The sequence below is a fragment of the Dermacentor andersoni genome, chromosome 1 (assembly GCF_023375885.2).
Source record: "Dermacentor andersoni chromosome 1, qqDerAnde1_hic_scaffold, whole genome shotgun sequence".
Lineage (NCBI taxonomy): Eukaryota > Metazoa > Arthropoda > Arachnida > Ixodida > Ixodidae > Dermacentor > Dermacentor andersoni.
In genome coordinates, this window is record NC_092814.1 from 11,901,098 (window position 1) to 11,917,167 (window position 16,070).

At 47.0% G+C, this 16,070-nt stretch overlaps 1 protein-coding gene across 6 annotated transcripts in view; it reads left to right on the forward strand.

Moving 5' to 3' along the window:
* Vps8 (vacuolar protein sorting 8) overlaps positions 1 to 16,070 on the forward strand; it is a 972,138-nt gene that overhangs the window by 540,518 nt on the left and 415,550 nt on the right. For all 6 annotated transcript variants that reach the window (XR_008608392.2, XM_055061192.2, XM_055061196.2 and 3 more), the window contains exons 21-23: positions 1,188 to 1,261; positions 1,322 to 1,356; positions 1,420 to 1,486. Coding sequence is in view for 5 of the 6 variants with exons in the window: in XM_055061192.2 (XP_054917167.2) it covers positions 1,188 to 1,261; positions 1,322 to 1,356; positions 1,420 to 1,486 (176 nt within the window). In the remaining variant the exon portion in view is untranslated. The remainder of the gene's footprint in view (positions 1 to 1,187; positions 1,262 to 1,321; positions 1,357 to 1,419; positions 1,487 to 16,070) is intronic.

Sequence of the window (16,070 nt, forward strand, 5' to 3'; positions counted from 1 at the left end):
TATGCTGCAGCAAAAATCTAGAGACCACTCAGCACACCCCTAATAGATTGCAAAGACATTCACCCAGTGAGACCCGTAGGTAATGTACACCTTCCAGAAGCGCTTGGGTTTAAAGTGGACAGAAGCATCAACTGGTCTGCGGTCGAGATAATCAAGAGACACTTGAAGCATTGGTGGAAAAAAAGCAGGGAAGCGATTGATACTACCGAATCCGTTACAGGCATAGGTACAAAGTAGGTAGAGAAGCTTTGAAGCATAAAAAAAATGATTAGAGAGATGTGTACTAAAATGCTATAATGAAGAGCATGTGTAGCATACCAGATTAACTTAAGCAGGCTAGCTGATTATTTGTCACCGTCCTGTTTCAAAGGGGATGCCAATAAGTCATCATCATCATCAGGCAGGGGCCTCTGCCTGATGATGATGATGACTCTACTTCCTGATGATCACTCTACTTCCTTTGCCTCCTTCCCCATGTGTAATCTGCACTGCTGTACCCATGCCCATATTGCAGCTGAAAACTCGAGTGTCGTTCTGTAACAAATCAGCAGTGTATGCATTTTAGAGCGGAGCTCTTAGATGCCCGTTCCTGCAGCAAGCGTTGGCAGCATAACCGAGCGACAGATGAAAGACAGAGTGGGACACGTGAGCTGCGAATGGTGGAGACCAATGAAAGTGGCTTCTTCAGTGATGTGCACGCCGGAAACTGGTGCTCGGTGTGCACTTTGGTGTGTACTTGTAACTGGTCTCAGCCGGACCGCTCGTTTCATACTATCGTCTGCTCGCGTCAGCTCTTGCTCACGCTTGTGGGGTTTGCTTGGTCTGGCCTCGTTCGCACTTGTTCCAATGTTCATGGTTTGCAATTGCGTGTGACACGAATTGTGTAGTAATCATGCATAAAAGCCGACGTGCTTGACCCGCAGGTCAGATTTTTAACGATCGCCCACTCTGCTACATGTCTCTCTCAAATTCTTTGTCTCTATCACTAGATGTGTCACAGTTTCAAAGCTTGAAACTGTTGTATATTACTAGAATCCATGACGATGATTTGTTTGCTTAGAATCATTGAAAAAGTAGATAATGCTAAACTGGCTGTTCAATGTAAGGTATGTAGTGTTGTAGCTTTACTAAATGTGAGAAGCACTGTACCAGAAACGGGTTTTTCAGGGACTTTCTTTCTGCTGCAGATCGTGAAACATTTCCTTACCTGAGGACATTGCTTCGCTTCAGCACCAGAGAATTCCTGAATGTGCTGGCCTTGGTATGTGAAAGCACAGTACCAGAGGCATGTGCACCAGTTAATGGCTTTTCTTGTGTGCAGGCTTTCGAGGAGCCAGAGTTTGCCACTGAGGTTGGGTAAGTGTGTGTGTGTGCCAAAGGGGCTAGACTTTCCTACATGGCGCACTCTCTTTCATGCAGGCTGGCACAAAAGCAGCGACTGGTTGACATTCTGCTTCAGATTATGGTCCAGAGTCAAGGATTCTTGGTGAGATTCTTTTAAAGGACTTTTAAAGTGAGATGGAATAGTGAGCATTCCGGGCAATTAGAGGTCCTACCTAAGACGCAAGTAAAGCTGTTGCACTTATTCAGTTCAAGTGGTAAGGTTTGATACACTCTACTTATCTATGAGGCAGGGACACAAGTGCTATCATGATGACTATTTAATGTAGGAGGCACTGAGCACTCTTAATTTCGTGGCTGAATGGTGGTTTATTATAAAGATAGATTGTGGTAACAATAAAATAAGATTTTTGTTAGCTATACCTTGAAAGGTCTGGTTTGGTACCTGGCAGGCAGCTCAGTGGAACCCGACACCTGTACATGTCAGATGTGGGATGGCAACATGCGTGACATTGAAGCGTGCCCACAGCTCTGTCCTGGGTACCCACCAGCATAATGCTGCACTAGCCCTTCACATGCACGTCAGTGACCCCTCTGCAGCATATGTCCGCAAGTGCAGGTGGTCCTTTCCTCAGAACACTCCTTCTAGGCGATCCACACATTGTGCATCCCATCAGCATCAGAAGCGCATACCAGTGCCTGGTGAAACTCAGTGCTTTGAAACCTGGTCAGCTGCCATAGAGGACTGCCTCAAACAAGACCGGTTTGTTTTTGGCTTGCTTGGCATCAACTTCTGTGACCTGTTATGCTGATATGGCGTATACTTTCCCCGATTTTGCGACACCCCGGATTTTACGACAGACTAATGCAGCCGCAGCCAACTCCCCATAAAGACAATACATTAAGAACCTTGATTATAAGATGTGACATTACATACATCTAGTCTCATACGATGACCCACGCGAAACTGAGAATCAAATGACAGATGCGTGTGAAGCGTCGTCCCCTCCATCAGGAAGGAGAGACATGCAGTAAGCCCCGACTGGCTTCTGGCACAGGGCAAGATAAGACAGGAGCGCCGGCTCTGCTCGTCTGGAAGGGACACATTCTGCAATGCCGGTTCTTGCTTCACAGAGTTCGCCAGACAGCGAATGAGGAAAAACTGTTGAGGGGAGAAGCGGGTCCCCTAACAAACCGAAAAAGCAGCGGCACGGGCGGGTCAAGCACGGGTCTCTCTTTCGTTGCTGTAGCAATAGTGCATGGTCGTGCTTAGCTGCTTTCCCGTGCTTGCGCGCCTGTCCGTTTTGTCGTTTGCTCCGCGCTTGCCCTGATGCCTATAGCATGCATGCATAGCTCTTGCGGTTCACAGAGTGACATTCGCACAAGAAACAAGTCTTTGATCATTTTATTTCATTTATATTATACAGGCTAAATGCAGGGCATTTGTAAGGTGGGCTACATGGAATTATAGATGGCACAGGAACAGAAAATAAATGAATTATGGAAACTAAGATGGAAAGAAAAACTAGGAAAGGGGAGGAGGATATAACGGCAGTTCGTGTGGTCTCGAGCAATGACAGACGACAGTGAAAAGGAGCTTTTAATGCAAAGGTGACGTTTATCACACTTTTTATCTGAGCATTCATCAGGTGCAAAGATGCTTCGCTTGCTTCTTTTTTTCTCACGATGCTCTTCATGTCCGCCAATTCTCTTGCGCGAGCAAAATTGCCGCATTCTCATTAACACAAACAATGCAGAATTCCTGCTAGTGTTTCTTTCTTATGAACTTCTAAAGGGAAGCGAGATTATGTGTCTCCAGCACATGGTCAATTGTTGCTTTGTAGACATTTGACTTTGCATGGAAAGAAAAGTCCTCGGCCGCATGCAGTGATCTGTAAAGGTGCGCATTTGGATAGGGTCACATTTTTTGTGGCAATGAGATTCGAAAGGTTTTCCTGAACATGGAATGTGAAGCTAAGTACGTCCCTGCATGTCACATGATCAGACTTTTGAATAAATTTTCGCGCAACAAGTGTATTACGCAGTCAATGATCGCAGGATCATGCTCTGTTTCAGGAGAAATATCATCTCACTCCGATCGTTCTATTTTAATTAAGCTGTCTAGTTTTGTGGTCAGGTCACTGTTCCTGCCCTATGGTATTTCATCCAAGGTGAAAATTGATTTAATGTTTTGGACAATTAAGCAGGGCTTCTCTGTGCTCTTAGTAACTTCACAGTTGTTGTATTTTGGAGGTTTTGTCAGCTTTTTTACAGAAGTAAGGCTATAAATTTGAAGAAACATTGACATCATGGGGTGATCATCTTGTATACCTGCTTGGTGAATGGTTAAAAAAAACTGCTCTAATGGGTCTTGATTGTATTTACTTGTCCAAACATAGAAAATCCACATGTAGATAATAAATACCTGCACAGGCCAATTGATGAGTTTAAGGTTACTCCCTCACTCATGCTTCTTGTAAGAAACATACCTTTTGATATTTTTCTGTGAGCAAGTTCTTTTTTTCATGCATTTCCAAGACAGTAAAATCTTGTCCAAGCGTGTGGAAGCTTTCTGTTTCAGGCATCGAGCCACATGAAACAGGTGGTGCCACCACACTACCGCTCTTTGCCTTGCAAGGCCATTTGCAGCTGAATTGCTGAAGACTTGTGCAGCGCATACCCTCATTTCTTTCTCTTTGAATCGGGTTTTATTTATTTTGTTTTGTTGTGCCGTCAAGACCGAGGTATTACAGAGGGGAGTGGGTAAAAACATATACATAAGTAAATAACAAAGCAGCAAGAAATGGTTAGTTAATATAGCAAAATTCATTAGTTAATTGTATCTAGGAGCAATGATGTCTGATATGGCTGAACGAAAGTTTGAGTTCCTTGACTGCAACAACTGCGCTGGAAAGGTGGTTCCATTCCTAAGATGTCCTGGGAATAAATGACTCATGACAGGTTCTGGTTTGGCATTTAATTATTCTAACCTTATGGCTATGATCAATGCGAGAGGAAATGTAGGTACCTAGGAGATAATATAAGAATATTGCACAGGTAGGAATTGTGGAAATATAGTTTATGAAATAAAGCAAATCGAAAGCACTTACATTGCGCTGAGAGCGGAGCAAGTAGCAAGGAGTTTTTCATGGAAGTTACGCTTGATGTGCGGCTATAATTGCTTAAATGAAACGCGCGGCATTGTTTTGGATTAGTTCAAGTGATTGAATAAGTGTTTCAAGGTGCGGATCCCAGATAAATGAGGCATGCTCCATTTTACTCCTAATAAGCAGTTTATGTAAAATTAACTTTAATGGTAAAGGAGCAGAAGAAAAATTTTGGTATAACCTAGCATGCAGTTAGTATTGGTAATTACCTTATCGTTGTGTAACGACTAGTAAAGTGTCGAGGTTATGTGGACGCATAGGTATTTATAGGAGGTTACAGCTTCTGGGTTAGTATTGTTAATTACCTTATCGATGTGTAATGACTAGCAAAGTGTCGAGGCTATGTGGACGCATAGGTATTTATAGGAGGTTACGGCTTCTGGGGGAGTATCATTAAGGTGATAGTTCAGCGGAGGAATATTGCTGCGACTTACACGCATGCATTTACATTTAGTTGCGTTAAGTTGCATTAACCATACATCACCACTTAGAGATAGCATTTATATTGTCTTGTAAGAATGTGTTATCAGATTTGTCTGACATTTCACGAAGGATAACACAGTCATCTGCGAAAAGGTAAATATTAGAAAAAACATAATTGGGTAAATCGTTAATGTAAATTAAGAAAAGCAGAGGGCTCTAACTGATCCTTGGGGCACATTAGAGTGTAGGGGATAAAATGGGGACATATGGTTATTTGACACAACATACTGTGACCGATTAAGGAGAAAATGTTCACGCCATGCAAACAGGTTAGGATGAAGACTGAGTTTACTAAGCTTAAATAGAAGCAATATATGACACACTTTGTCGAAGGTCTTGGCGAAATCAAAGGAAGCACAGTCTGCGAATAAACCTTTGTCGAGAATAAGATGAAAGCTTTGAGTAAAAGAAAGAAGTTGAGTTTCGCATGAGAAGTTTTTATGGAAACCATGTTGTGCTTTTGTGAAAAATGAAATATTGTCTAAGTGCTTTGCTAAGTGCGAGTACAAAATATGTTCAAGAACCTTGCAAGGAATGCTGGTGAGGGAAATGGGGTGGTAGTTGAGGGGCGAATTTTTGCTACCAGACTTGTGAAGTGGGACCACTTTCTCGACTTTCCAATCTGTAGGTAGCTGATAGGTATCTAAAAATTGCTGAAAAATTCTTGAAAGCAGAACAGATGAGTAAACAACAGTATTTTTCAGAAATTTCAATTTAATCAAATCAGCACCAGGACTTGATGACAACTTCAGACCTTTAATTTTCGACCCCAAGAGGTTCAATGATAATAAAATACATAGCTGGGTAATCGCAACACTCAAGAGTTGGAAGCACAGGCGTACTACATATGACAAAGTTCTGACAGAATACAGAATTAAGGACATGGGGACATATGTCATCGGGTACCGGTGAACCACTGGAATCAATTAGCTTGACCGAATTATCTTTTAGGGGTTAATAACATGCCAAAACCTTTTAGCATCATTCACAAGCATTGTGGGCAAAGTGTGTACATGGAGTGTCTTGTTGTCAAGTTTAAATTTATAGCCTCAATGTAGGTATTGTTTGCCTCCTTATAAGCATCCCATTTTGAAGTCCGTGCACTTATATTTGCTATTCGATAGTTTTTTTTTTTTTTCGGTTGTAAAGGCTTTTTAACTGGCAGTTGAACCAGGGCTTTTTAACATTGCATGATATTACACTTGACGCTATAAGCTTATCAGTGAGCTCATGTATTTTTTATTGGAAACTATCCAGTTCTCATCAACCGTGTGATCATCAAATTGGCTTAGGAAAAGATCAAGAAAGTTAGCTAGCTCAATAGTAATATGGTCAAAATTTGCCCTGTCATAGTGAAAAAAATTTTTTTTTCAACAACTGGTTTTAACACAGGCGACAATGTGCTGAAAAAAAGACCCAGGTGATCGCTTAAGCATGGTAAGCATGAAACATTGGTAACTATGTCAGGATGAGAGCATAAAATTAAGTCAAGGCAGTTAGCAGCACTGTCTAAGATCCTAGTTGGTTCCAATACTAATAATGTCAGGGAAAAATAAAGAGCAGAGATCAAGAAAGACGTTACTTTGTGAAGAAAATGGACAACAGTACGGAGGATCAGTAGTCCAGCATATGTTGGGGAAGTTGAAATCCCCCAATAATACAGTCGAACCTTGACATATCGAACAGCACGGTGATCGCGAAATAGTTCGATATAGCCAGAATTCTATATGTAAAATCACATAAAAATGCATAAAAAACTTATTCAAATCAATCAATGAACCAATTGCGGTGCAGTAAATACTTGCTTGAAGCTTCACACAAAAAGTATTTGTTTTTTTGGCTGAAAGTACTGCAGCAGTGTAGCCTGCTTCTTATTGGCAGCCGCATAAATAACCGTGGCATCCTCAACATAGTCTAAACGATCCACAAGCGATAGGCCAGTGCCTTCTATTGCACCGCAGTAGCGGTGTAGAAGGGAAAAAGCAGCTACAGCCTCAGTTGAAGTTGGGAGCAGGACAACATCAGCACTTGTGGGATCAACCTCAACAGTGTCTTCATTCGGCCACTACTTCCACTGCGATCTCCACGTCCGTCAATCGAAGCATTTTGAAACACTGTCAATAACAGTGTATTAAGTGGCATCTGCCAAGGTGTCTATGAGTGAGCCCAGTGAGCTTACGCTGTTGCGCATCTCTGTGGAAGCAAACGCCATTCCTCACGAGGCGCGGCAGGTGCAGAACGAGGCACCGAGGAGGAGTCAATGTGGCAAATACAATGCATCATTAATGTTATCAAACTAGCCAAGCTGCCACGTGCATACGCCGCTACATTCAAATGGCAGCTTCGGCGCCATCAATGTGTGCAGTTATAGTGCTCAGCAGTCGGAAACGCCCATCGTACCACCGCTACGTTCGACGGTGTTGCGGGAAAGCTTGCTGCCTGTCAACAGAGCACACATGGTCTGGGGTGGCGGAGTACGATACATCCATTTTACGTCCGACCCCGTTAGAAATAAAAAATAAAAAAAATTCATGCGATTTTCTAGGTGATATAGAAAGTGTTCAGTATATACAATTATTCAATATATCCGTGTTCGATATATTGAGGTTTGACTGTACAATGGCGTTCCTCAAAGTGTGTTAAGCACATCGTGAAGCGGTGAAAGTGGACGGGTGGCACACAGTGATGGTAACTTTACGATGTCTGATATCAACACAAGCACGCACAGTTTCCAGTTTACAGTGAATGTGGACGTGATGACACTGCAGGGACTTCGAAATAGCGAGTAGTGTGCGATCGCAATGGAAGATACGAAATCAAGACAAGTAAAAGAGTTCAGTCTTGTACCTGAGGTTATAGCCACGTTTCAGTTAGTGCAATAATACCAGCATCACAGCTGTTGATGAGCAAGTCAAGTACTTTGCGCTTGCGAAACACACTTCTAGCGTTAGCAACAAGCACGGAGGCTTGTGCTGGTAAAAATATGCCATTGCCCCTGGCACGTTCCTGTGTAGTAGGGTGACGACACATATTGTCAGGTAGGCAGGTGTGACATGGAAGGGCATATTTAACTCGCCTAATGCTGTCAATTGTTGGATTATACATGAAACATTGCTTATCAGTGGAAAGCTTGTTAAAACATAGCTTAAATAAGGGGGAATCGTTTAACCAAATTCGAGAAGCTTTGTACTAGTGAGCCTTGTCACAGGCAAGCAAGTCCTCAGATACTGAAATGTTACTACCTTAATTAAGCTTGCTATGCGACGAAAGTATGCTCTTCTTAATTTTAAAGTTCGATAGTTTCATTATAACCAGACGACACTTCCTATTTGCAGAAGTCCTGATTCGATGCGTTCGTTCAACTGAGTTTGATGGTAAAGCATTTCCCATCGCTGACGACAGGGCATCCAGAGTGTTCTGTTCTGTTTGCAGCCATGATTCGCGGGAATTGTCCTGCTGAGACCTTGGAGACCTGTGCTGTAAAAAAATCAAGTTATTATGCCTTGTTAAATACGGGACATTTTTATGAGCTTCCTTCGAGTTCCCCAGACCACATCGAATCGCAGCACAGCTAATTGAGAAGCGCAGAAGCACGGATGCCACATCCCAGAGGCGCGCACGGGCAAACAAGTTGAGGGCCCCCTCTTCGTACGCCGCCGGTGGGGCTATTCAATGCTTGACTGCTAAAAAGCGAATGGATAGCCTGGCATTGTTGCAAGTAAATTGGGTCCCGAAGCAAGACGGCTGTAATGCACCGTGACAACCTGACGGCTGTAATGCGCCGTGACGACCTTCTGGCTGTAATGCACCGTGACAACAAAATGGCTGTAATGCACCGTGACAACAAGATGGCTGTAATGCACCGTGACTACAAGACGACTGTGATGTACCGGGAAGGCCTGGCAGCGTCTCACCGGCCGCCTTTGAAGAGAGCATTGCACCACAGCAAGGCAAGACCACGGGGAGCCGCCAGGTGTGACACCACCGCACGGGTGCCTACCATTGGCCGAAGGTGGCGTCATCCGAGCGGGCTCTCCCATTGGCCGAACATGACGCACCTTCCAGAGATCGAAGGGCTTAAAAGACGCAGACCGAGAGCATTCCAGGATTCCAGAGCAATCCCTTGATTCACCTCTCTCGAACTTTTTGCCGCGGGCCGCAGCGTCCGAGTTGCTGCCGGCCCGTAATGACTGTACGACTGTTGACTCACTGTAAATAATGTAAAATAAATCCTCGGGCCACTCTGACAGCCATGTGAAGCCATGGCCACGCTAGAACACGCACGGCAACCCCCTCCATGCGTGCTTGGTTGCATTGCCACGAGCTCACTCTTTCCTCTTGCCACCATCCTTCTCGGCTCACCCTCTCGCGCTTTCCCTTGCACCCACAGCATACAGCGCTAGCATCTGATCATACTTGGACTTTATATGAAACATGATGCTTTTCCGCTTCAAAGGTTTCTCTTGGTTATGTGGCACAGGATTTTAGAGGTGCATTCGCAGGCAGCCACTTTTAATTCAACCATTTGACCAGCTATGTCTGCAGAAGTTTTGATTTATTGTCTAGGTATTTTTTCATGGTGGCAGTGAGATTGTGTGCAATCGTGCAAAGCATACTGCATTTCATTGAGGTTCTAAATAGATGGGGTTCTATGGAAAGTCAAATATTTTGTTCTATCGAGGATTTTGTTATATTGAAGTTAGTTACATCGAGGTTTAACTGTACTAATTGGAATAGGTAATTGAACTCGCCCTATTTTGACAGGGCATGCAATATGCTTGATTAAAGTCATAATAAGGGGACCAGGTCACAGAGACAAACTATAAGTTGGGAGAGGACAAATGTTAGCAGTGCTGTTTAGCAGACATTAGAGGTAAAATTACATAAGCATAGATACAATTGGGGCAAGTTGGTTGCACATTTTCTTGGAAAAAACAAGTTTGTACGCTGTGTGGTGTGCTCAGCCCAGTTTTGTCCCTGTGCATAACAGCACATTTTTCCAATAAAAAAAAGAGAATCACATGAGCTATAGCACAGACAGCCTAATGATTTAGAAGCAGTTATGCAGGTTATGGTTATGTTATGCTATGTTATGGTTATGCAAGAAGGTCAGGAAAGGCTTGGCATGAGGTTAGTGGACAGGTACTTATGTAACCATGCCTGAGACACTATATATTATATTGTTACGTGTAGAAAGATACAGACGGACGAGGCTATTTACAAGCTATTTACACTGGACTGGAGCCAGAGCGCCAGGCCGACATTTTCTCGCGCCAAGGGCACAGACCCACTTCGTTGTCGTTCTCGCGGCGGCTCGTCTCTCGGGTACCTACTGATAATATCGTAATACTACCCCCCAGCGGCAAAAGCGCCGTCACAGTGCTTTTAAATATTCAAGGCACATGGAGAGTTGTAGGGCTTGAGTCGGGTGACGTGGACAATGTCACTGGTTGTTACACCGGAGGACGTAGTGGGCGTGGCTAGAACAATTTCATAGGTGACATCGGTCACTTGGCGGAGCACGCGATATGGGCCGGTATAACAGGAAAGCAGTTTCTCACAAAGGCGAACTTTACGCGATGGTGACCAAAGCAACACGAGGGTGCCGGGCGCAAAATGGACATCACGGTGACAGAGGTCGTAGCGTCGCTTCTGTTTGTCTTGAGAGACTTGTAGACGAACGCGCGCAAGTTGACGAGCACGGTCAGCACGGGCGATTGCATCACGGGCATAAGCGCTAGTTAAAGCTGTGGTGGACGGAAGCACGGTGTCTAGTAGTAGCGTCGGTTTGCGGCCATACGAGAGGTAAAACGGGGAAAAGCCGGCAGCTTTGAGACGGGAAGAGTTGTATGCAAAGGTAATGTAGGGTAGAGCCAGGTCCCAGTCACGGTGGTCGTCTGAAACGTATTTGGATAGCATGCCTGTAAGGGTGCGGTTCAAACGCCAAGTGAGGCCGTTCGTTTGAGGGTGGTAGGAGGTAGTAAACTTATGCTGAATGGAGCAGGCCCGCATGATGTCGTCAATGACTTTCGCCAAAAACGTACGGCCACGGTCTGTTAGCAATTGACGCGGAGCACCATGCATCAAAATGATATCGTGTAGAAGGAAGTCTGCAACGTCAGTTGCGCAACTGGTCGGAAGAGCGCGAGTTGCGGCGTAGCGGGTCACGTAGTCAGCCACGACTGCAACCCACTTGTTTCCTGTTGTAGATTCCGGAAATGGGCCGAGAAGGTCTAAGCCAACATGATGGAAGGGCTCAGCAGGGATGTCGAGCGGCTGCAGGTAACCAGCGGGGGGCTGGGAAGGCTTCTTGTGTCGTTGGCAAAGTTCACAAGCAACTACGTAACGTCGTACGGAACGGGCAAGGCCCGGCCAGAAGAAACGGCGACGTACACGTTCATAGGTCTAGATACACCGAGGTGTCCTGCCGTTGGTGCGTCGTGGAGCTCTTCTAGAACGGTTGAGCGGAGGTGTTTAGGTACAACAAGTAGGAACTCAGAGCCGTCCGGATGAAGGTTACGACCGTCGCGGAGGACGAAGAGGCGTAGAGTGGCGTCGGCCGGAGAGTGTTCAAAACGGTCGATGAGTGCTCTGATGTTGGCGTCACAACGTTGCTCGTTGGCGAAATGAAGCAGCTGCAACACAGAGAATACATAACCAGCACTGGTAATATTGGAGGAGTCAGGGTCGTCAACAGGGTAACGCGACAGGCTGTCAGCGTCTTGGTGCAGGCGGCCAGACTTGTAGACCACAGAATACGAAAATTCTTGTAGTTTCAAAGCCCATTGACCAAGCCGGCCTGTAGGATCTTTTAGGTATGAGAGCCAGCAGAGAGCATGATGTTCAGTGACTACGCAAAAAGGGCGACTGTAGAGGTAAGGACGGAACTTCGCAACCACCCAGACTACAGCCAGACATTCTCGTTCCGTAATGGAATAGTTGCGCTCCGATGGTGTGAGGAGGCGGCTTGCATAAGCAATAACGCGATCCTCGCCACGCTGACGCTGGGCTAAGACGGCACCTATGCCATGACCGCTGGCATCTGTACGCAATTCTGTAGGGGCATCAGGGTCGAAGTGGGCGAGAATGGGTGGTGAGGAGAGAAGAGTGACGAGACGAGAGAAGGCGGTGGCTTCTGCAGTACCCCACGAGAATTGTATGCCTTTCTTCAAAAGATTAGTGAGGGGTCTAGCAATTGCCGCAAAATCTTGAACAAAACGACGAAAGTACGAGCACAGCCCAACAAAACTTCGAACGTCTGCAGCTGTCTTCGGAACCGGAAAGTCTCGGACAGTGCAAGTTTTGTCGGGATCAGGCTGTACTCCGGAAGCATCAACGAGGTGGCCCAGAACAGTAATTTGGCGGTGGCCGAAACAACATTTCGACGAGTTAAGTTGCAGCTTCACCTTTCGAAATGCATCCAGTATAGCTGTTAGACGCTCAAGGTGAGTGTCGAACGTGGGCGAGAAGACGATGACGTCGTCGAGGTAGCAGAGGCATGTGGACCATTTGAAACCTTGGAGCAAGGAGTCCATCATACGCTCAAAGGTGGCAGGGGCGTTGCATAATCCAAATGGCATTACTTTAAATTGGTATAGGCCATCAGGTGTGATGAACGCGGTTTTTTCTCTGTCCATATCTTCAACAGCAATCTGCCAATATCCCGAACGAAGATCAATAGACGAGAAATAGCTGGAACCGTGCAGGCAGTCAAGGGCGTCGTCTGTACGTGGGAGCGAGTAGACGTCCTTCTTTGTAATGCTGTTCAGATGACAGTAGTCTACACAGAAGCGCCACGTGCCATCCTTCTTCTTAACCAACATTACAGGTGACGCCCAGGGACTCGAAGAAGGCTCAATAATGTTTTTGTCTAGCATTTTGTTGACTTCGCTTTGAATTACCCGGCGTTCCGATGCAGAAACTCGATACGGTCGTCGGTGAATAGGAGTAGCATCGCCAGTAAGAATCCGATGCTTGACCGCGAGCGTCTGGCCTAAAGGGCGATTGTCGAAGTCGAAAATATCTCTGTAGGACGATAATACTTGGTAAAGGTCTTCAGCCTGCGCAGAAGACAGGTCCGTCGCAACCATTTTCTGTATCTTGGGATCGGCGGCCGAGGCTGGCACGATGGGCCTGCTAAGCTCACAAGAAGCATCGGTTGATAAAGTTGCCACGTGATGGTCGCCGAGACAATCAACGTTGGCAAGGCAAATACTTTGCGGTAGAATTTGCTTTGCCAATCCAAAGTTAATGATAGGTATGCGAGTGCGGTTCGCTGTAATAGTAAGTATACTTTGAGGCACGGTAACGTCATACTGTAGTGGAATGTCGGGCAAAGGAGTGACGAGGTACTCGCCATCAGGGACTGGTGCGGAAGACAAGAGTTCAATATAGGCTATTGATTTTGGCGACAAGCGAATAAAGCCGGTGGGGCGTAGGCGGCACTGGGGTGCGTCAGAAGGTTCTGCGAGCATTGGCAACTCAAGGCGAAGGGTGCTGAAAGAGCAGTCAATAAGAGCAGAATGGGCGGAGAGAAAATCGAGGCCGAGAATGAGGTCGTGGGGGCAGTGAGCAATTACGGTGAAGAGGACAGGAGTGTGGCGGCCGGCGATGCTGACACGTGCCGTACACATGCCGATAATAGGCACAGTACCGCCGTCCGCAACGCGGACGACGTGTGCCGACGCTGGGGTGAGGCGCTTTTTGAGTCGTCGTCGGAAGGCAGCACTCATAATAGAAAGATGTGCGCCTGTATCGATGAGTGCAGTGACAGGATAGCCGTCAACGTCAACGTCTAGAAGGTTTTGGTTCGTTGGTAACGTGAGCAGAGGATTTGAGGGCAGAGTCGACAACGCAGCTTCACCTCCAGAAGCTGCAGTGCTTAGTTTTCTGGCTGCGTCCGGGAGGCGATAGGCGGCGAAGAGAAGCGGCGGGGTTGGGGCGAACGAGACTGACGGCGTCGAGGTGAGGGCGAGCGGCTGTAGCGAAGGTTCGGAGCAGGGGCATCAGGAACAGTGGGTTCATGGCGGGTGGCATAGGGAACAGAAGGTCCAAAAGTGCAGGAATAAGTGGCGGCGTATGTCCGAGGAGGTGGTGGCCATCGGTTGCGGCAGTGATGAGCGACGTGGCCGATGCGACAGCAGTGGAAACATATGGGCCTGTCATCAGGGGCACGCCATTCGGACAAGTTGCAGCGAGATGTAGCAGAAAAGGACTGTTGGGGACGAGGAGGGCCGGTAGAGAACTGGAAAACGTTGGGTTGAGACATTGTACACACGGAGTTCAGACCCATGTTCTCAAATTCCTGTCTGACTACGGCCTGAATCATCGTAATCGTGGTTGCTGGCGGATCGGGAGGCGTCGCGGCGAAAGCTGGCGGACAGGCGGCCTCAAGCTCGCGGCGAACAATACGGGTGACGTCGTCACAGGTGGTAGCCTGACGTGGTCGACCCTCACATGTCGACGTAGCAGCAGTGTTGGGTAGCCGCGGGATGTGGTGTGTGATACGGCGGCTCTTAGCCTGTTCAAGGCGACGGCATTCTTTAATGATGGCGTCGATTGTCGAGACGTTGCCAAAAACAAGTAAATTGAAAGCATCGTCAGTGATGCCTTTTAGGACATGTGACACTTTATCAGCTTCAGACATAGCGTCGTCAGTTTTTCGGCATAGAACCAAGACGTCGAGGATGTATGAAACGTACGGCTCTGTAGATGTCTGAACACGAGACGCAAGAGCCTTTCTCGTGGCAACCTTGTGGCCAATGGGGTCGCCGAACAGTTCCCTGAGCTTTTCTTTGAAATTGTCCCAACTGGTTATCTCGTCGTCATGCGTCTGGTGCCACATGCGTGGGGTGCCGCCGAGATAAAAGATGACATTGGTGAGCATGATCGTTGGGTTCCACCTGTTATTAGCGCTGGCATGTTCATATAGCTTGATTCATTCATCAACGTCCTGTCCCTCCACGCCAGAGAACACACCAGGGTCGCGATGTTGGGCAACCGTGACGACGGGAGTAGTCGGACAAGCCGAAGCCGTTGCAGAGGTGGTCTCGTCACCAGGAGGCATGGTGACAAGCTCAATGTACCGACCACTTCGGAGTTCCGTGGCGAGGACGGGGTTCGCTCACCTTCACCAGAATGTTACGTGTAGAAAGATACAGACGGAAGAGGCTATTTACAAGCTATTTACACTGGACTGGAGCCAGAGCGGCAAGCCGACATTTTCTCGCGCCAAGGGCACAGACCTACTTCGTCGTCGTTCTCGCGGCGGCTCGTCTCTCGGGTACCTACTGATAATATCGTAATACTACCCCCCAGCGGCAAAAGCGCCGTCACAGTGCTTTTAAATATTCAAGGCACATGGAGAGTTGTAGGGCTTGAGTCGGGTGACGTGGACAATGTCACTGGTTGTTACACCGGAGGACGTAGTGGGCGTGGCTAGAACAATTTCATAGGTGACATCGGTCACTTGGCGGAGCACGCGATATGGGCCGGTATAACAGGAAAGCAGTTTCTCACAAAGGCGAACTTTACGCGATGGTGACCAAAGCAACACGAGGGTGCCGGGCGCAAAATGGACATCACGGTGACAGAGGTCGTAGCGTCGCTTCTGTTTGTCTTGAGAGACTTGTAGACGAACGCGCGCAAGTTGACGAGCACGGTCAGCACGGGCGATTGCATCACGGGCATAAGCGCTAGTTAAAGCTGTGGTGGACGGAAGCACGGTGTCTAGTAGTAGCGTCGGTTTGCGGCCATACGAGAGGTAAAACGGGGAAAAGCCGGCAGCTTTGAGACGGGAAGAGTTGTATGCAAAGGTAATGTAGGGTAGAGCCAGGTCCCAGTCACGGTGGTCGTCTGAAACGTATTTGGATAGCATGCCTGTAAGGGTGCGGTTCAAACGCCCAGTGAGGCCGTTCGTTTGAGGGTGGTAGGAGGTAGTAAACTTATGCTGAATGGAGCAGGCCCGCATGATGTCGTCAATGACTTTCGCCAAAAACGTACGGCCACGGTCTGTTAGCAATTGACGCGGAGCACCATGCATCAAAATGATATCGTGTAGAAGGAAGTCTGCAACGTCAG